This window comes from Amaranthus tricolor, chromosome 2, assembly GCF_026212465.1.
Source record: "Amaranthus tricolor cultivar Red isolate AtriRed21 chromosome 2, ASM2621246v1, whole genome shotgun sequence".
NCBI classification, from domain to species: domain Eukaryota; kingdom Viridiplantae; phylum Streptophyta; class Magnoliopsida; order Caryophyllales; family Amaranthaceae; genus Amaranthus; species Amaranthus tricolor.
Window position 1 is genome coordinate 24,515,120 of NC_080048.1, and position 22,499 is coordinate 24,537,618.

The 22,499-nt window shown below is 33.2% G+C and overlaps 1 protein-coding gene across 1 annotated transcript; it reads right to left on the reverse strand.

Annotated features, from left to right (window-relative positions):
* Positions 1 to 7,324: 7,324 nt before the first annotated feature.
* LOC130806610 (AP-1 complex subunit sigma-2) lies at positions 7,325 to 15,327 on the reverse strand. The gene is made up of 7 exons (XM_057671754.1): positions 15,098 to 15,327; positions 14,601 to 14,687; positions 14,353 to 14,444; positions 8,104 to 8,212; positions 7,981 to 8,016; positions 7,801 to 7,887; positions 7,325 to 7,723 (listed from the first exon to the last, which is right to left on the reverse strand). Exons 1-7 carry the CDS (start codon positions 15,098 to 15,100, stop codon positions 7,652 to 7,654), a joined length of 486 nt encoding a protein of 161 aa, XP_057527737.1. The 5' UTR covers positions 15,101 to 15,327; the 3' UTR covers positions 7,325 to 7,651.
* Positions 15,328 to 22,499: the final 7,172 nt, after the last annotated feature.

A 22,499-nucleotide genomic window follows, 5' to 3' on the forward strand; every position in this document is an offset into this window, starting at 1 on the left:
AATCAGATAACACCAAAGATCCAGCAATCTTAGCTCTTGCAACATGTCTCAATGGAGCCTACATAAGAAGAATATACATTTAATTTGAATGTTATAATTAGAATGTCATTCAAAAAAATACATTTAAAGATAATATTAAGAAGAAAAAACGTAACTGCATTCAATATCGGACACTGGAAATCAACTGTTCCCTCAAAAAACAGCATGCTCATCATCACGAATACATCGCTTTCAATGTTAGTCCTAGCAGTCGTTTTCCGATCAGTGGGAACTCGTTCCATTTTCCATAAAGGAATAACATCAGTAGCTTGCATCTTATCATCAAAAATTGTTGACAACAAATCATTCTACAAAAGATTCATTTAAATATTTATTAATAAATATTTCATATTCTTAGCAACATAGGCAAAAGGTTTTTCAGATAATAAAATGTTACACATACCATAGTGTCACCTAGCTTTCTAATTTGTTCTTTCGAAATAGCGGTATGGTTTACATTGTCAATCCATTGAACTATTTTTAACTTCATATTCAAAAGAAGTAAGAAGTACTGACTACCCTTCAGTATCGGAACAACAATCTGTATATTATATATCACTGAATCAATAAAATATCTAAAAAACAGTGACTGCATAAGTACTGACTACCTATTAGTAGCTATAATAACTAAAATAGTGACTATATAAGTCAATCAATCATAAAAAAAAAATATCTTACCAGATCAAACTTAGACAAATCAACTTGGTTGAAATCCACCCATTCGACCCAAGAATCATAAACTAAATCTATTTGTTGAGAACCACCATTATTATGAAATTCCAACAAAGCAAGCTGTAAAAATAAACAATGAAATAACTAAAAATAGTTTCAAAATAGAATAAAAGTTAAATTAAAATAAAAATGACAAAAAAATTACACTAGAACTAGCACTAAAAAAGAACTTTTTGGAACATTCCTTGTTCTTTTCATTTTCATTTAGTAATAGACACCAACAATCCACAACACTAACATGAGTGCACTTTGAGGGATCCCCTAGAGTATAAAACTCTTCCCTTTGAATTCTCAAATAGTCGTCATAATTCACAAGCAATTCACTGTCAAATAAAAAGAATAAAATAAATATAATAAAAAACAAAAATCATGAAAAAGAAAAAACAAAAAAAAAAGACTCACCTATTGTCGAAACATTTATCAAAAACAAAACAATAGTCGACTGATTCTTGAAGCAAAGAACCAAGACTTCTCACGTATTTTTTGTTTGATTTCATTAGATATGAAACATACGTAAAATTATCATTCACACCTCTAAAAGGAATGGAACACTTTGCCCTGTCGTGTATCAATACATTCTCATAACCATGGCTTTCAAAAACAATGACATTATTTGCCACATCATTAACAACTTGATCCAATTCAACCTCATCCAGTACATCATCTTCAAATACCTCATCCAAAACAACATCCCCCAGTACATCAGCCACAATATCAGCACCCTCATTCACTTCTACATTACCCTCATCGGCAACAATACCCTCATTCACCATCCTTGGAATAGAGGTGACCCATTTAACCGTGTCAACAATCTCATCAATTGTATTCAGCACGGTAGGATTCATAAAAAAAACTTTGGGTTTGTGAAAAAGGTGTAGATGAGGTTGAAGGAACATCAGGTAGAGGGACAGGAGGAGAAGACAGTGAATGTTTTTATTCTAACAACAATTTAATTTTCTCCATGTAAAACTCAGAAACAACTTGAGTGTCCCTCCTCATGAGCATAAGCAACTCATACATTTCCTACAAAAAGAAGTCAATATAAGTTAAAATGTTGTTCAAAAGAAAGTAACTATGACATTATATAAAAAATATAATGTAGAAGGCAACATAAATAAGTAAGATTATACTTACATCCCCAGCTAATCGGTGTATATCAGAATTTCGCATTGCATTCAAAGGCAATTGAAACTCAATTTTCTCATCGTTTTGCACTGGTTGATCTCTGAAGGGTTCTTTATTTAGACTTGAATGTCCAATATCAATGTCATTCACCTTTACCCCCACAGCTTGACCATTCTCAAAAACCATCGACTCACTCATAGGATATGTACTCAAAATTATACCATTTCCAAAATGATTAGCAGATATTTCCTCCTTAATTCTTTTGGACACATCCTTATCGGTCCAGTGAGAGATAAGAGGTAAAGACGATGGCAAGGAGATATTCTTAAACTTCAAACGATGGAAATAAATAATTTCTAACAAAACAATGCATCCAGAAAAGAATTGCAACTTTCCTTTCTGATATCTAACTACAGAATCACAAACTGATCAAGAACATATTTACACCAATTAAATGTACTAATCTTATTCGGATCTACTATAGACTTTACAATCTTAAGATCAATCGTTCTGTTTTGGGTAGGGGCTAAAAAAGAAGAAATAGCATGCAAAACAAAATGTTGCTTGAACTCATCCCCACCATCAGTCATCTTAGGGATCATACGTTCAAGCAATTCTAAAGAAATTGCCGCATTCGTATCTTCAAAACCAAAAAAAGATCTAAATTGTTGTTTCAAAGGGAAATCAGGATTATTTTTGTTGGCACACCTTGAAACTACTTCTACATTTTTGTTTGGATTCAATGGCAAACAAAACACATCATATACATCGTGTTCAGAAATGGGAAAGCACTTCAAAGAGTCTATGGAAAACATACAACTACCAGGATCAAAACTATCTACAAGCCATCCAAGCATTCTAGTTGGAATTCTACATAACTTCAAACTGAGAAGGCCCCCAAAACCAATTTCTCTCACTGAAATTTTTTGTTTCTCAGTGAACCCCTTCATCAATTTGATCAACTGAGAAGGTCTACTTTTTTTTTTGAAATGTAGATCTCAACCTGTCAACAACAAGAAAAATATACAATGTTCTTAGAAAAAGATACTATGTTATCAATAAAGGATACTATGACTATGAATAATTACTGTCTTCTCTATAAAGTTAATCATACAGAATTACAATGTTGGAATTCAACATACTAGTGGATAAATTTACCTTACAAACCTTTGTTGTACATTGTCACTTTCCTCACCTCTCCTTTTTCTTGTGTTGGAATTCAACTGTAAAATAGAGGTGGAGGGAATATCAACTGGAATACTGCAACCTCGTTGATGACCTGACATCGAAGTTGACGCACCTCTTGTTTTTGCCATAACAACTAAAAAAAAGTGTGATAATTGAAGTTGAAGTCAGAACCAAGAATAAAACCCAATGAAAAACCCTAAAATAATCTTCTGTGTGGAAACTGCGATCCAAACAAACAAATCACAGAATTAAACCAAATGAAAAACCCTTAAAATCAAATACGAGAATAATACTCAAATAAAAACTAAAAAATAGAAGAATAAACCCTAAAAATCGAAAAATGAAGATCAACAAAAATGAACCGAAATGGAGGACGAACCTAAAAACTTCAAAGAATAAAACGCAGAGTAGCCTTGAAGTTGTGACGAAGATCAAGTGCAATTGAAGATCAAGAAAGGACACTATCGAAGTACATCTACCGAAGAGCGTACTGCGCCATTATGGGTTGGTACAGGGCATTCCACCACCTTGCGATATTGAATCCGTGTTGCGCTTGATTTCGCGCAAGAATCAGGGTACGACGAATTGGACGGAGATCATCGGGCGCCACATCGCTCGTTGGGATCATAGACTGGAGCTGCTAGCCCAAGGTGCGCCAATCGATGCTGTTGGCGCGCCTAGTACACGTGACTACATGTTGTGGTTCCTCTCCATCACTCGCCGATGGATGACACCACGTAGCATCATTGTAGCGGCCCATTATGCTACTGCAGCGCCTACGATGACCCAATTTGTAAGTTTTCATTCACATTTAAATGATTAAGTTGCCGATTACATAATATAATATTACATTAACTAATTATTAATTGCAGGCACAAGGTGCGGCAGCCATGATCCGGTCTAGCCACAAGGAGTTGATGAAGGAGATTGCGCAAGGCATGCTCCTTGGCACGCAGTTACAGTACTTCTTACCGGAAGTCGCTGCGGAGTCATCACCGGCTACCATTGATGTGCACGTCTCATCTCCTCCTTATAACGTTCATTTGGAGGAGATAGACTTGTCATACCCCGGTGACGTTGCGGGGATCTTGCAGGCTGGGCTATCTAAGCCATCAAAGTACCAGTCCCCTCCCCTACCAGAGCGACATACGAACGCCTCTTATTACCGTAGGAGGCATAGGAGACCAACTCACTTGGATAGGGCAGATGAGGGTGATGATCGTTAGCATTAGGTTTTTGTGTATTTTGATTAACTATGTATATATATGTTTTTTTAGTTTATCATAATCTGCAAGCTTTGACTTACAAATGCTCGGACTTTTGGCGATGATTCATCCCGCCTGGAACATACATTGACTTATAAAAACTTATGATGATGTCTCTATTGCAAATACATCAAACATAAATGACTCAATAATTAGGGAGAATGATGCCAAAAATTCAACATATATTCATTAACAACGATTACAAATCCATAGGTAGTCCAAGAGTGGTTTTTGAAAGGGGAATGTCGAGCTTAATAAGTTAGGGTTTAAAATTTGGGGAAAATGGGGAAGAAGAGACCTGCAATTGTTGATAGTGTTCGTAGTTACTAACTGCGAACATGGTCGAACAAGTCAACAGGCCTGTTCGCAGTTAACTGTGAACAGCTTGTTTGTGTTTTTAAAAAATTAAGCACCTATTCGCAGTTAGTAACTATGAACAACACCAAACCTCAGGTTTTGGACATTAGACGCTTATTTTTTGAAATAGATTGATTTTTGTATTATTTTGTGCTTTTTTTTTATAAATTATCTTATCTATTTCATTTTTTCAACAGAAATTGACTATTTAGTTTCTTGAAGTGTCCATTGGCAACAAAATGATAACAAAGATTGAATTATTAAAAAAAATTCAAAAAGTGGGATTATTGACTGGTAATGGGAAATAGCTTGGATTATTATAAAAAAGAAGAATATGAAAAATAACCTGATATAACAGGTCATTTTTTAAAGGATCCATTGACAACAAACTGAAAGCAAATGTTTGATTATTAAAAAACTTTTATTGACAGGTAATAGAAAATAGATTGGATTATTCGCAACAAATTTTCCTAATTTTTATGGTAAACTCAATTCTTTTTGTTTCTATTTCTTTAAATTATGTTTGGGAACAAGTATTTCATTCTAAATTAGAGATTTAAATTATGAAATCATAAATAAAAAATTTGAGAATAAAAGGTGTGAGAAGTTATTCTCAAATTCTCAATTTTAACTAGTTTTAATATAATAGTGGAATTAACACAAACCCAAATTTAATTTTTATTAATTTGCAAAACACAAAATTTAAGTAAACTCTTGATTTCCAAATAAAATCATCATTTTCAAACATAACATTAAAGTATTTGAATCAACCTATTTGATACGTATCAAAATGGAAAACTAAAAACGACACCATCACAATATAATGCTACCAGATTCGGCACGATCTCCACACTTGTCATTACCATTTTCATTATCTACACCAAACTACCCCTAATAGTTTCCATGTAAAAGGGTAAAGAATGTTGTAACCCACTTATTTCCTATATGGGAGATCAGATAAAGTTATGAATATGATTTTATTGCTGTATTTAACATAAAATTCTTTGTAGTATGTACGTAACTAAAAAAAAAGAGAAATATCATTCAACACCTGAATAATTAAGCAAAAATATTTGAAGACTCAACTCTTTTAAATGATGATAATTCAAAACACATATTGATTAAACAAATAAATTAAGTAATTACATTTAGTTGTTTATGTTAGTCTATATTGGATATAAACTGAATATTTAATATATATGTTTAAGCTCGAACTATTGGAATATGTTTAAATAACTTAAGTTTATCTTATGATTAAATTTATAAGTGTTGAAGTTAGGTTCATTAATAATTATGTTTAAATTTATAATTATGTTTATAATAAGTTTAGGTTCAATAAAATTAACTTTGAATTGTTTTAATAGGTCAAGGTTCATTTAAATTAACTTTGAATTATTTTAATAGGTCAAGGTTCATTAAAATTTACTTTAATATTATTTGAAATTAAGTTTGAATATATTATAACATTTCTTATCTTAAACGTTTGGATATTTATTTGTGAATTTGAATTTGCAATGTGTGTTTAAGATATTTTGATGATTAATTGTTATATTACAAGGTACACACGTTTTGTTAATTATAATACACGATTATATTTGAATTTAAATTAGTTGTTAAGCTAATTAAAGAGTTTCCTAAAATTAAGGAGATATTTTAACTTGATACTAAAAATAGGAAATGACCATTTGAATTAATGCTAAATATAGGAATTAATTTGAATTAGTGTATACTCGTTGATTAATCTGATTTTTGCTGAGTTTTCAATATCTTGTATGAGTTTAAATGTGGTAGCATGGTATTGGTTATCAAAGACAAATTACAGCACACAATGACGAAATTATATAAGCTGTCAGTACACGTCAGTTTGACATAAAGCTCAAGGTCTTGAACACTGACACAAAATATCCAGATCAACAGAATTTAACGGATGAAGCTTTTTTTGCTCTACAAGGGTGTGTTGAGGCGTAATATCTATAAATATAAGGCTTCATTTCAGAATTAAGGATGCACCTCTTCCTACAATATTTTTTCTTGACTTAAGATCTAGAAATTCTCTAAGTATTAAAAAGAGTTGTAATTCTTAATTCATCTAGCTCTTACAATTTGTAATAGGCTGAAGTGTTAAAAAAAAGTTAGATCATTTTCATAGTTTAATATGCCTAACTTAGAATACTTTTCAAAGTGTTCAACTTGTAATCTCTATTGAAAGATTGGGATTTGCTTTTATTAAAGGGACTTGTAATACGATTTTTCAAGGGGAAGAATGTAGTTTGAGGAGATAGTGAGATCTTCTTGTTTGTATTAAAGTCTGATTAATGAAAAGCGTTGAAATCCTACGGGTTGAAAGAGAACCCATAGGCGGAGAGTAGATTGTTTAGAACTGAACCTCGTTAACATATCGTGTGTTATTCTTTAAAGTTTATTTTCCGCACATACGTTATTGTTTTACGAATTGACACAAAACTATTTCAGAAAACAGTTTTGAAAGATTCCTCAATCTGTTGAAACGATCTAGATAAAATTTTTAAACACCCATACTCTCTATTCACCCCCTCTCGAGAGAGTATTTGACCTCCTATCAACTTTCAACAGTAACCCAATATATAACCGTGAGATAATCCAGAAAACCCAATGTCAATATTTTTAAATTCAGCAAATAAGTTGTCTGCATCAAGAAAAATTGCGGACAAGGACGACAAATCCATACAAGAACACTGCATGCGCTATTTAACATTGAAAGAGTAACAAAACTGAAAATGCCTCAAATATGAAGGCAAACATACAGTGCAAGTTTAGATCACATGAGGAACCACCCACCTCACAACAAAACTTTCCGCAACAGTTACATACACTACAGAAGAAGTTTTCCCAAAATGACAACTTCCCGGGATCTTGGCCTCATTATATCTGGTCACTTGATTTTGAGACTCATAAGTGAGAGCAGCCTACTTAGTGGCCTGTGCAATTATATTGCTGATTGAGCTTTCTTGTTCTTTAGCAACCTCAACTAGTGAATCCTGTGGACCATTGTCAGTATTACTACAAGGTACAAACTATAGCAATTCGTAATAAAACATGCAGGAAATTACTGTACCTGTGCAGCAATTAGCCGTGCAACTGTTTTCTTGCTCGACTCTTGCAGCTCACCAGCTATTAAAATCTCGTCAAGTATGTAGTATGCCTTTCATAGCCATAGCAGGACACATCACAACTGGAGTCTTTAAATTTTAATTCTTCTAATGGAAAAACATCATATTGCAGGATATTTTCTTACCTTGTGAAAGTTGAAAATCAAATCCAATTCACAGACCTGAAGGTATTCAATTATGTTATAATATATAGATCTCAAGGAGATTCCCAAAATGCAAAAGATGATTTACCAACAATTCAAACTTACACTGCCAAAATAGCGATCGAGAACCTCAACAAAGTGATGGATAATTTCAAGGACCTCAAGTTCATTGTCCTCCTGATCAATGCACATGCAGAAATACAAACTAGCATATCTGCATAAACAAGAGTCTCAGTACAGCAGAAGAATCCTAACGCAGCAGTCAACAACAAAAAAATCGGTAATAACATAAAGCATGCATTCAGATTACAGACAAAAAGGGCAGAGTAGATATTAGAAAACTATTGAAAATCAAGACAAAACAAGACACATACAACAACGCAATGCAAGACCAGATTTAAGGTTAAAAACAAAACAAAAGATAAAAAGAAATGTAAAAAGAATCATACATGCACTACAGCACAAGCAATCACAAGAAAAAGGGTAGCTATCGAAGGTCAAGATACGAATTCGGCGTCTCTAGCTAATTTTTTATCCTAACTCGTTCATGTCGTTCCTGATTTGCTTTTGTCATGTTTTCTAAGGTGTACAACGACTTCTTTTGCCATCTATTGTGAAGTTCTCCACACTTCTCATATGTGCATCAGCTGTCTTCCTTTTTACATGTCCGAATCATCTTAATTTACTTTCACACGTCTTTGCAGAGATGGGTGTGACTTCTAGCCTTTCTCTCTAAACTTGATTTCTAATCATATCCTTCTTGTTGTGTCCACACATCCACCTTAACATTTGCATTTCTGCTGCTTCACTTTTATAAAATAAGTCAGGTTTAGCTGTAATTCTAGAAAATTTACCTTTTAATCTATTCGGAAACACCCTAATGGTTGCTTTCCATTCAATTCATCCAGCTTGATTTCAATGCGTTACATCTTTATCAATCTCCCCAATACTATGGACTAGAATCCTAAATATTTAAACATTTTCGTTTTCGCAACTTCTTCTCTAACGGTCACTAAAGGTTCTCCACTTGCTCACCTCCACACAACGTGAACTATAAGTATTTCGTTTTAGATTTGACTTATTCGCAGTCCTTTACCTTCAAAGTGACCATCCAATCTTCGATCCTCACATTGACTTCTTCAGTAGTCTTGACTGAGAGCACAATATCATCAACGAATAGTATACACCAAGGAACACTTTCATAAATGGGTTTAGATAACTCATCAAGTATTATATACTCCCTCCGTTTCTTTTCAAACGTCTCATTTGCTTTTTGAGTAATATTTATCAAAAACTCTCAATTTGTAATTTATTCTTAATCTATAAATTAAAACATAGTCAAAAGAGATCTTGTTTTGATGCATCTCAACATAAGGCGTATTTAATATCTATTTTTTGTAACTTAACTAGTGTTATTTTGAATGTTAGATTAAGGATATTTATAATTTGTATAACATTATAGGATGTATTTGAGATTTTAATCATAGTTTTATACATTATTATCATTAATTAAAGTCTAAAACTCTATCGCTATCGCTATTGCAATACAAAGCAAACTCTAGATCCGACCCGTTGTCATCCCTACTCCACACCTCAATATGGACCGATTGCCTTGGCCTTTTCCATTATCTTTAAAGCCTCTTCGCCTTTCTTTCATTATATCCTTGCAAATACCATATTTTTAGGAAGCTTGTAATGAAAAGGCCAACAATGCCTAAATCTTAATCATTCCATTCAGCAGGTTATTAAAACTTGTGACCTTGCAAAAAAGTCGGAATCTAAACGGTTTGGGTTAAAAGAAGCATTAAAGAAATGAACTCGTTTTGTATACTCATCAAAATGGTTGCATAGTTCCATAGTAAAGGGGATTTTAACGATGACGAAGAAATTTGAGTTGATATAAAGCCTTAATGGAACAACAAAGCCTGATCATGATAAAATTCGCAGGGGCACAAGGCAAAAAGCTGAACCCAAATGAACTTTACCGGTTGTCTTTTAAAACTCTAAAACCCACGTATAACCCATGTATGTGTCCACAATCAAAACTTTACATTTTACTAAAACTTACCATGTTATAAGTTCAAACTTCAAACGAAGCTTCAAAATGTCCTGATGTTGAAGTGCCAAACATCAACCATGGGTACTTGAAGGAAAACAAAGGATTCAAGGATTGTAGCTCTAATCGAAATCTGAATTTCTCTAGCTGACACGAAAAATTGCGGGATAAAAAATATTTTGTCTCATTGGCAAAATTCTCTTCCCAATTAAGAGCCCCAGTAAAATATGATCCTAAGAAATTGCACAAGAATACATTGATTCATCGATTTACTCAAAGTTGGGTGATTTCCCTTATATTTTATTTGGATGAGAAGATATGGAGGGAGAGGGAAGAAAAGAAGAAAATGAGCTTCAAATCCAATTTCCATCATTTGGATACCAAGAAAGTGGGCTGAGGAAAGGGAGGGAAAAGAGAGAATAGATAATAAAAGCTTAACTGAACATGCCCCTTTCCCTATAATACACGTCGGACCTTGTCTTCAACTGTGTACCCTTTTGTACTTTTAACTCGGTAAATAGTCCCCTTATGTTAGCTTTGAAGACCCACCCTCACTTCCAACTCCAAGTCCAAGTTGACATGCATCATGTCCAAGCCAAAGAGCCATTCAATCCATCCAAGCATTTCCAAGTTAAACATTTGTTTTAAGAAACATTTATTTATTACTTTTATTTTCGTTTTGTTTATAAAAATTGTTTGTTATAAAGTTAAGTATGTAAGTTTGAAATATTAGAACTTTATAGGTTTAGTTAAGTAGAACTTTACGTAAGATGCAAAATTGTAAGGAGCGGCAACAACTAAGAATCACATGTCCAAGGCCAAGCAAGAACAATCAAATTCATCAAAAGTCAAAGCAAGCAAGATATCCAAGACTCTAAGTCATCCTAGCTAAACATCATGGGTGAAGAGTTGAGGAAAATCAAGAATAGAAAGGCATAGGTTGACGGCAGCAGCTTGTAACAAAAGATGATGAGAAATTACATGTACAAAGTGGAAAGTTACTCAAAGTTGTGGGAGGTTATGAGAGCATGTACAAGGTGGGCGGTTATTGAAAGTTGTAGAAGGTTATGAGAACATGTACAAAAATGTTTTAAGCAGGTTTCTTAACTTCTCCACGCATTAGTTACAAGGACGAAGTGGGACGTTAGTGACTAGCAAATGCAACCGGTTCACAATGCAACCACCCACACATGGAAGTTCCAAGTCATGGCAAGTGGGTAACTAAACCTTGAGACCATGAATGGAGATTCTAGAATATGAAATTCTATTCTAACTTGCATAAAAAAACTATATGGAACGAGGTTCAAAATCCAAGTCATCAATCCATTCCTATCACAAGTCATCAATCCTCAAAGCATAAAACTAAATTTCCGATTTTTCTTCTATTTTGCATCTTTATAAATAGCATAAGTTGAATTCATTTTCGATAGTTGAAGTTATAATAAAACTCAAATTCGCTTATCTTTGTCTTGATTTCAGTTCTTGGATTAAAATTCAAGTTAGGAGAGCAGGGGTGGATCTACTATTGGGCCTCCCGGGGCACGTGCCCTAAAGAAAATTTATTTTCTTTTTTTTTTAATTGAAAATAAGGGAAATAGGAAGTAAGCGTCATTTCAAACTCTCTCAGTTCCTCTCAATGGCTTTCATTCTCCCTTCTCTTCTAAATGATAAAACCAAAAAAAACCTAAAACTTGTAACTTGGCCGCCACTGCCGCCACTACCGCCGCCTACCACTAGCAGTGAGCCGCCCCTATCCGGCTGTGAGTTGTCCCTTAAAATAGAATTTTGATTTTAAAGGTATTTTAAATCTTAATCTTAATCTTAAATAATCCTCCTTTATCATCTTTTCCTTCTTCTCAAGATGAAGAGAAAGAAAGTGATACTAATTTAAAAGGTTTCATTTTTTATTTTTCATCTCCTTTTTTGATTTGATGGTTTTATTAATTGTTTGATTGAGTTTATTGGTTGTTTGATTCATTTATTTTGGTGACTTTTGCTAATTTTGAGTTTTTCATCAGGGATTTTTTCTTTCTCTATTATTGTTAATGGGGGTTTTGATTTTGTGCTTTTTCATCTGGGTTTTGGTTTTCATTTCTAGCTTTAACTTTTCACTTTGTTCATTTCAATTTGATAGTTGCGTTTAGTCTTTTCTATGATGATGATTCTATGGATTTACATTTTTAACATTAGTTACATTTTGGGGATGAATTTATTGAAGAGGATACTAAAGGTAATAAGAGCTAATTGATGGAAGGTGATGCATTATTTCATGTGAGAAAACACAAGTTGTTTAGTTATTTTGTAATTGAGCTATGTATTAGCATGATTCAGGAGAATTCCAAACATAGGATATATCATCACCTCAAGTATGAATGTATATCTTCTCCTCAATGCTACTGATGTGTATTTGAATAGAAACTAATGGAGGAATGATTTTGGTATTGGGGTACATCAAGCTAGTATTCTAGATTCAAGAATAGCACGATTTTTTTTTAGTTTTCTCTTGGAAAAAAAATTAGTTGTTAATTTTACAAATAAAACCCCGTCAAAATTTCGTCATTTGTTGGTGCCCATGGGACTCTAGACCTCTACACTTTGCAACCCTTGGCACCTTGCATGTGTTCTTAAGAGACTTTAATACTTAGCGTTGTAAGCATGTGTCTCTAAGGTTTAGAGTTGCCTTAATATCCCTCTAAACCACTCCATTAATTCGCATCCCGCTTGAGTATTGTTATGGTGAAACTGTATCATGCAGGATTCATTTACTTGCATCCTCATCTCAATTCAACACTAATCATTCTCCTTATCATCTTCCAACCAACAAAATACAGAACATTTAAATTGCAACTACCACTCCTTACTAATGCATAACCATTTCCTCTTCACATCATAATCAATCCACAAGGTTATCTTTTACAATCGCATTCCATTCGTTTCTACCCACAACAACCATTTAGCCGTCATGCTTACACTCCCTCCCATTCAACCCCGAAAGACACGCCACCTTCCTCAGGGCTTCCTCCTTATCAAAGTTTGCAATCTTAAGGAACAAAACTTACATACAACTTCTTACTAATTTATAATACGTTATATAATGGCATATTAAATATCCCAAAATTGAATAATATGAAAAGGCAGAATTAAAGAGTGTAGGATCTAACACATTATTGCTCGAGGTAATATGAAAAGTCAAAGAACAAAGCTCTATAGTTGAAATAAAAAAGAAAGAAGAAATTACACAGTTGAAGCAATGTGTCGTATGTGTCGTCACCATTTTTCAGGATTGTCTTACCAATTGAAGCCCTTATAGCCTCCATAAAAGAAAAGGAGGAAGTAAAATTTATGTGTGATTCTTCATTTAGTTCGTGAAAAATCGGCAAATGAATTTAGTCCATGAAATATCAATCATTTGATCAAGTAAAGGGACACTAAGCACAAGTACGCCAATGCAATTGAACAAGGCCAAACAGACACTATCAAAGTTTTCCTTCAAGATTTTTTAAAACCCTCTAAACTAACACTGCAGTTCTCGCCTTTCACCCTCTAATACTACAAATTAAGTTGCAATCCCATTCTACTTCTTATTCTTTAAATCTACAAAACTACAAATGGATAAGGTAATCTTTGGTTGCTATTCATTTACACGATAGATTTGATATACATACTTGTTTTTTAACAAAAACGGGAGTGATGTGGTTGTCGTACCGCCAAATAACGGCCTAAACTACGAATATCGCTTGAAATAGCCAAAATGCTATTTTTTAATGCCTTTAAGACACAGATGAATTTAACATCTTTTATAATATGGCCGATACCACAGTGTAAAAACAAGGTCGCATCACGTTGGCTGCGTTATAAAGGTTTTTAAAAGCAACGAGCCGATATTACCCGCGTTATTAAAAGTGTAAAAGAAAAGCGTTTTGGAACGCATCAAGGGATATCTTTTGGTTTCAACCGATATTTAGGCGTTAAGATAAACGCATCACTTCCGTTACCGTATCACCGTTTCGTAACCGCAATCACGACCATTACCGCATTTTTACTCTATGAACGATAAGCTACAATAAGATAGGGCTGTGTTTTTGCACAATGATCAATACTCATACTTCTCTTAAGAATTATACTCCTTTCTATTCTAACCAAATGTCTCATTTGGTTTGACACAGGTATACAATCATAAGTAACTGGTATCACAGCAGATACATGATAAGCATCATTACAAGTGTTTGCTGAGTGCAAAACAGGAACAAAGAATACTCGTTGAACATAATGTCAACCTTAAGCATACAAAGCATTACCTTCTATAAACAACCTTCAATCCTCTCCAATCCACAAAGTTGCAGAGCTTTGGACCTCGATTTAAAACCAATCCACTCAGCTCTCGTAGAACCTAAGTAAAGTAACAAATTGTCGTCAAAATAGTAACCAAAGAAACCAAATTCCACAATAAAACTTTAACAGCAAGATAATTGCTTACTATTAGCTCATAAAAGCTAAATGTAAATGAAAATAACAAATATCTAGACAACATTCCAGTACAATGTACCTTAGTTCTTTCTTTCTGAGCATAAGGTGAATACCATTTTGTTAACCTAACCTTCCCTTGCCGATTAATAAGAACAACGAACTGAATCTGAAAATGGCATTCCAAACATTCACATTTTATGATCAAGTTAGCAACTAACGACCAATAAATCTCTACGTAAAATACGTTGAATCGAACCATTATAATTCAGTGATCAACAATAATTTCGCAAAAAGAAAAATGACGAACTTGATTTAGAACAATTGAAATTAGAGTAAAGTAATTTAATTGACGAAAATACTTGCACATCGATTAAAAATAAATCGCTAATTGATGAAAAGCGATCCAATTCCGCGATTCACAAAGCGATCTGATCAAAATAGCTTCCTAGTTTCAATTTTTTAAAAATTATAATAGGTTAAATAACAAACAGATCGCTGAGAATAATCAAATTTCATATCGATTTGTTGAAGAGCATGAATCGTTGGAGAAATTAAAACAAAGGAGAGATGACGTACCATTTTACGAAGATAACAATTCTGAGGAAAATAGATTTAAATCGGGCTCTTGAAGGTATCCAATTGTGTCACCTTGTACGTTCAGGATTTGGGGTTACTTGCCTACTTGGTTCATATCCAGCAAGTTTATGCGAACAAAGAATTATATTTATGGTTAATCTTAACCATAATGTTAACTTAATGATATTATTAAACATGTTTCATCATGTACATCGGATGAGAGTGATGAGGATGTGTCGAGTGTGAGTGGATTAAGGTTTGGAACGATGAGGACCTTTGAGGCTTCATTAAGTGCGAGGAACCATGCCTTGAATGAAGCAAAGGCATGAGCATGTTTGGTGCTTGTTCGAGGCAACAAGAAAAGCAAAACAGAAGAGGGCAGTAGGACCTGCTCGAACGAGCATGGTGAGGACTCGAAAGAGCAGATCAATGGGCAGCAAACAGTAGGCTTCTGACTTCAGTGCTCGTTCGAGCATGTAGTGGCTCGTTCGAACACTATACATTGGATTCCTTCTGGTCTTTATTTGCACGTTGATGGCATTGAAAGGATTGTTTATTCCATGTTTAATGCTTGTTTATTGTGATGTTTATTACCATACTAATTGTGATGGTTAATTATGGGGCGTTTAATTGTGCTTAATGGTGATTGAATGTGTGGTTCTAGAATGACGTACTCCTCACTATTAATAGGACACATCACTCATAAAACAAATTTACTACAAACACATATTGTTGAGAGAGTTATTCTTTGTTAAAACTTAAGAGTGTTCTACATAAAATTAGCATTTTTTTATCTTGAGAGAATTGTTATCAAGATAATGGGAGGTTTATTGTACTTGAGAGAATTAGCGTGTTGCCACTTTACCTTTGTGATATTTCACCCACAATGTGCTTGGGATTTGATGTTTGAAATTCACAATGAGATACAAGCTACACCACCACTGACTTAGCACTTGTGAATGGAAAAAAAACAATAATGTATTGTAGAAGATTAAGAACTTAAAAGATGTATGGAGAGTTTATAATTCTTCATACACTTCATGTAACAAAGAAAAGAGTATAAACAAATGTCTGTAGAAGAAAATTAGAGAACGAACAAGTATCTTTTCTCTTCATACATACCCCTTGTAAATATAGGATAAGAATCCATCTATATAACCAAATGATTAATTAACTAATGTTAAAGCAATTTTTAATCATTAGAGAGTAGTTACCAATCATTAGAAATGATTAAGGAAATCAACTAAACCTCCCAAAACCTACTAAAATCGCCCAAATCACAAAGAAACAAATCAAAGACCAGGTGACGAGTAGCTACTCCATGGTGAAGCCACTTGTCGCCCAAAGCGCCAACTCGTTGCTTCCAGAAAATCGAGTCGACTTTTTCTTTATACGTTAATATTATAGCATATTTGTCCCACTAATATTTGTAATCCATGGTATACAATACCTAAGACATATATACTCTAAATGTTAAACAATCCTTCCCCATTAGAGTATATTTGGACCTCCTTCTCTTTTCACAAATTAAATTAAGGGATATTCTATATGGCAGTACTTTGCTTTTAAGCTATGACAGCGGTAGCAATTTCTTAAAAAAATTTCCACAACGTAACATAGTAGTGCTGTACTTAAATGAACAATAACATTATTACTTAAATTAGATGTTTTTCCGTTAAATTGGTTTAAGAACTAATGTTAAATCACTGAAGTACCCTTATTCATCCTTATTCTCATTTATTTTTTTCATTTGCATACTTTTCACTCATGTCTTTAAACCCAAATCTAGTATAAAAGCCGATAATTTCAACATAAATTCACGGATAAATTTAACCAAAAAGTGATTTGTTCATTACTGTATTTACACGTTGATTAATCTGGTTTTGCTTGGTTTTCATTATCTTGTATGAGTTCTAACGTGGCAGCACATCATTGGTTATTAAAAACAAATTACATCACATAATGACGAAATTATATGAGTTGTCATTGCAACGTCAGTTTGAGTTAAAGCTCAAGGTCTTGAAGACTGGCACAGAATATCCAGATCAACAAAATGAACGAATGAAACTTTCTTGCTCTTCAAGGATATGTTGAGGCGTAACATCTATAAATACAAGGCTTCATTTCAGAATTAAGGATGCACCTCTACTTACAATTTCTCTCTAGACTTAAATCTAATATTCTCTAAGTATTCAAAAGAGTTGTAATTCTTAGTTCATCTAGCTCTTACAATTTGTAATAGGATTAAGTGTTGAAAAGAGTTAGATTATTTCATAGTTTAATATGCCTAACTTAGAATACTCTTCAAGGTGTTCAACTTGTAATCTCTATTGTGAGATTGAGATTTTTTTTTATTAAAGGGACCTGTAAGACGTTTCTTCAAGGGGAAGAACGTGGTGAAAGAAGATAGTGAGATAAACTTGTTTGTATTAAAGTCATTAATAAAAGGCGTTGAAATCCTACGGGTTGAAAGAGAACCCATATGCGAGGAGTAGGTTGTTTAGAACTGAACCTCGTTAACATATCGTATGTTATTCTTTTAAGTTTATTTTCCGCACATACGTTATAGTTTTATTACTCGATCTAAAATTGTCCCAGAAAACAGTTTTGAAAGGTTACTCAATCTCTTGAGACAATCTTCCAGAAAAAAATTTTAAACGACCATACTCTCTATTCCTCCTTTGTTTTGTGGAACAAATTTCTCTCATTGGAAAACTTTAATGAAGATATTCGTGATTGATCAAGATATGGAACTTTGGGACATTATGACTAAAGGACCTAAGGTACCCATGAAAAAGGACGCTCAAGGAAATGATGTGATAAAAACCGAATCCAAATATTCACAAAGTGATTTGGAATCTTTTTCCAAGAACTACAGGGAAATAAATCAATTGTGTTGTGCTTTGAATGGTACCGAGTTCAATAGAGTTTCATCATGCACAAGTGCTAAGGAAATATGGGATAAGTTAGTTGTAACTTATGAAGGAACAAGTCAAGTGAAGAAGACTAAGATCAACATCCTCATGCATCAATATGAAATGTTCAAGATGAAAAAGGATGAGAACATTAATGAAATGTTTACTCGTTTTACATTGATTACTAACAGTTTGAATTCTCTTGGCAAAACTTTTATTAATGTAGAAAAAGTCCAGAAGGTCTTGACGTGTCTTCCAAGATCCAAATGGGGTCCAAATGTCACTGCCATTGAAGAAGCTCAAGACTTGAGAGTTCTATCACTTGACGATTTTCTTGGAAAGCTCACAACTCACAAACTAACCCTTCATGATGATGGAGAAAGTGATGTAACACCTTCCATGAAAAATCTTGCTCTAAAGGCAAAGAAATATCATGAATCTTCAAGAGATGATGAAAAAAGCAATGATGAGGAAGATCCATTTGCCTTGATCACTAAAGGTCTAGAAGGAATCATGAAAATGCGCAAAAGATTTAAAAAATTTAAATCTAGAAACAAAGGTAAATCTTCTAACTCTAACTCTAATTTTAAAACTAACAAACTTGCTTGCTTTGAGTATGGATCTACAGAACATCTTGTAAAGGAATGCCCTAAGAAGAAAAGGAAATCTTACAAGAAAAACAAGAAGAAACAAGCAATGGTTGCTACATTAAGTGATTCCGAAGGATCAACCGAACCTGAAAGTGCAGATGGTCAAGCTCATCTATGTCTTATGGCTATTGATGACAACAATGATGATCTAAATCAAAATCATAAAGAGGTACTAGACTTTCTTAACTCTTGTTCTAAAGACGAATTAGTTAAAGCTCTCTTTGACATGTTTCAAATTTAAAAGATCTTAAAAGATGAGAAAGATATTTTAGAAAATAGAATTCGTCACTATGTTGAAGGTGGTGAAGACCTTATAAAGAAAAATAAATCGCTAAAGGCTGAAACAGTAAAATTTGAAGAGACTGTTAAAGTCTTGAAAGAACAGAATCTCAACCAGACGAAACAGCTCATTGATCTTAAGAATGAAAACAATGATCTTGAGTCCAAGCTCAAGACTCTGAGACATGTGTTTGAGAAAAACTTACAAGCATTAACAAAGGTAAATAACTATGAATCAAAATTTACTAAAATGCTTACACGTGAAAAAGGATTCAATGATAAACGTGGTATATGTTATAATAATCTAACACATAACTATAAGAGTAAAACCACATTTGTTAAGAGTGCATACAAACATAGACGTACACCTACTTGCTCATATTGTTGAAAAGAAGGACATATTAAGTTTGCATGTCCTTACAGACGTAAGGAAAATTATATTATTAGAATTCATTTCCTCTTGAATGACGTGGACAGATAAAGCAAATATGGGTTCCTAAAGGGACAAGACCACCCAACATGGTGTACCCCGAATATGGTCCCAAATTTGTCACTTGGATAGCCAAGTAAAATTGAGAAAGGTTTTTTTTTTGTTTTGCAGGAAAAGCAAAAGTGGATTTTAGATAGTGGATGCTCGAGACATATGAGTGGTAAAGTCTCTTTATTTTCTGAAAATAAAGAAAGATGCAATGGCTCAATCACCTTAGGTGACAAAGGTAAATGCAAAATTTTAGTTGTTGGCAAAGTTGGTAAGAATCCTTCTAAAACTATTGATAATGTCTATTAAGTTGAAGGTCTAAAATTAAATTTGTTAAGTGTGTCTCAATTATGTGATAAAAGTAATCAATTAATCTTTGATAAAGAAAAATGTGTTGTTAAAAACCCTAACACAGGAGAAACATTTATGATCGCCCTTAGACATGATAATGTTTATGCCCTGAATACTAATAAAATTGCAGCTCAGAATTCAAGTGCTTGAAGGCTGTGACAGATGATCCAAAACTATGGCATAGACGACTTGGTCACATAAATAATCATACCATGCATGAGTTGGTAAGTAAAGATCTAGTTAAAGGACTTCCATCTCTTGACTACAAAAACAGTCCTACATGTGACGCATGCATTAGATGTAAACAAGTAAGAAGTTCATTCAAACCGAAGAAAATGGTAAGTACTTCAAGACCATGTAAACTTTTACATAATAATCTATGTGGACCAATGCATGTATGGAGCATAAGAGGTAAATCTTACATCTTAGTTACAGTTGATGATTATTCTAGATTTACGTGGATTGATTTTTTGAAGGATAAAACTGAAGCCTTGAAACTGTTCTCAAGACGTTGTAAAGAAATGCAAACTCAACTGAATCTTCCAATAGTTTCGATTAGAAATGACCATGGGAGAGAGTTTGATCAACTAGGCTTTGATTTCTTTTGTGAAAAATACGACATAACCCATAACTTTTCAGATCCTAGGACACCTCAACAAAACGGTGTGGTTGAAAGGAAAAATCAAACCTTAGAGGAAATAGCCAGGACAATGCTTATAGAAAATGAAAACCTCAACTTAAACCTCAACTTAAAGAACACACCACTCTCTCACGCCTCTAGTCTCTTGATTATGAGGTTAGTGAAATGAAAACCTCCTTACTTGATTTGCATGATAAGGTGTCTACCTTGAATTTCATGTTGGCTACGTTTATGAAAGAAATGAAAGGTATGGTAGTTGAAGACGTGGTTGTTGAAGAAGAAGTTGATGAGGGTAATGCTGCTGAGCCACCAGAGGATGCTGTGATGGAGGAGGCAAAAGAAAAAGCAGGAGAAAAAGAGGCTGCTAATGACGAGAAGAAAGAAGAGAAGAAGGAGGAAGAGAAGAAGGAAGAAGAGAAAAATGAAAATGCAGTTGATGCAACCCAATTCAGACCATTCCACTATCCGTTGAAGTTACCACTTCCCCTAGTAAACCAAAACCTTCCAAGAAAAGGAAGACTATGTCCAGGAAGTAATTTTTTTTTTGTTGGTTGATAAACAATTTCTTTTACGGCAAACAATATTTTCTTGTTTTGATTAACAATCCCAACATTTTACTCCCTGTTTACTTTTTGATGAAAGTCAAAAAGGGGGAGACACATTATGTAAATTATGCTTATTTTTTGCTTGCTTGCTTTGCATGTTGCATACATATTAGTTTTGCTAGATGATGGATATTGCTTGATTGTTCATTGTTAGATGCATTCATGTTTTATGTTAATTTCATGTTTCTGTCTATTATTGTTCATAATCCAGCAGTTTATATATCATTTTAAAAAAAGGGGGAGTAAATTGAGAAATTTGATTTGCTTGATTGATTATATTTAGCATTTGCTTGGTTATCGTTCATCTAATTATTTAATTCATTTATGTTTATTTTTGTTTGGTTAATGTTCATAACGTTTGATGATATGTTCATTACTGATTATTCACTAGTGGAAAAAAACGTATCTGCTGCTATACATCTGCTGCGTTTTTATATATATGCAGCATTTAATAGAAAATAAAGTTGAGCAAAATAAAAAATTCAACAAATGTTGTGGTTTTTTGAGTATGACCGCAGCAAATAAGGCATTGAAGAATCAAATGTTGTGATTCTTTGTATGACCATAGCAAATAATACATTGAAAAATCAGTAAAATGATTACATGCTGCGGTTTTTGCTTTGACCGCAGCAATTGACCAATTTAAAAAGGCGCCTTTTTAACGTCAAACACACGCACAACATTTCCTCTTCTTCTTCCTTCAAAATTTCTCAAACTTCAAACGATTGTTCTTCTGAACTTCAAACTTCGAATTTTCATAAACCCTACTGGTTCATCATCTGCTCGACTATTCTTCTTCTCCCATGACTTCTACTGTTCATCATTCTTCAAAACCCTTTGAAACCAAAAGAATTTGGTCTTCTTCATCTTCAAAACTCACGAATTAAGGTATTATTTCTCTTTTTAATTTCTCAAACCTTTAAGTTTTTTGCAAGTTCAATACATACAAAAATTAGGGCGAATTTTTTTTGTTTTTCTTTGTAGATTATTACATAACCCACGAAATCAAGCTAATTTCTATTTGTGTTGTAAAATTGCAAGTTTATATTTTTATTGTTTCACTTGTTTGTTAATTATTTGCATATTTAGTAATTATTTGTGAATCTGGTTTGTGTGGTTTGTTAATTATTTGCATATTTTGTTAAAAATGTGGTTTGTTGTTATACTTGTCTTTAATTATTAGAATTAGAATACTTATATTTCTAAGGTTAAATGATTTAATTTTATTATTTATATTTTGAATATGATTTTATTTACAATGTAGTGCTTAATATTGAAGTATGAAGCATATGATTAGAATATGTTTGGTTATATAGAATTAGAATATGTTTGGTTATATAGAATTAGAATATAAAGTATATGAAGTATGAAGTATACAATGTTAATTATTCAAAGTATATATTTTTAGGGTTAAATATGTTTGTTATGAATAAGTATATATGTTAAAAGTTGTGTATTAATTTTGTTTTGAATTAATTAATCAC

What these genes read in the sequence shown, in the direction of transcription:
- LOC130806610 (XM_057671754.1), bottom strand. An exon ending in TGATTTTCAACTTTCACAAG is followed by an intron (nt 7,888 to 7,980) that starts GTAAGAAAATAT and finishes TGGCTATGAAAG; the next exon opens with GCATACTACATACTTGACGA. An exon ending in CACGGCTAATTGCTGCACAG is followed by an intron (nt 7,724 to 7,800) that starts GTACAGTAATTT and finishes AATGGTCCACAG; the next exon opens with GATTCACTAGTTGAGGTTGC.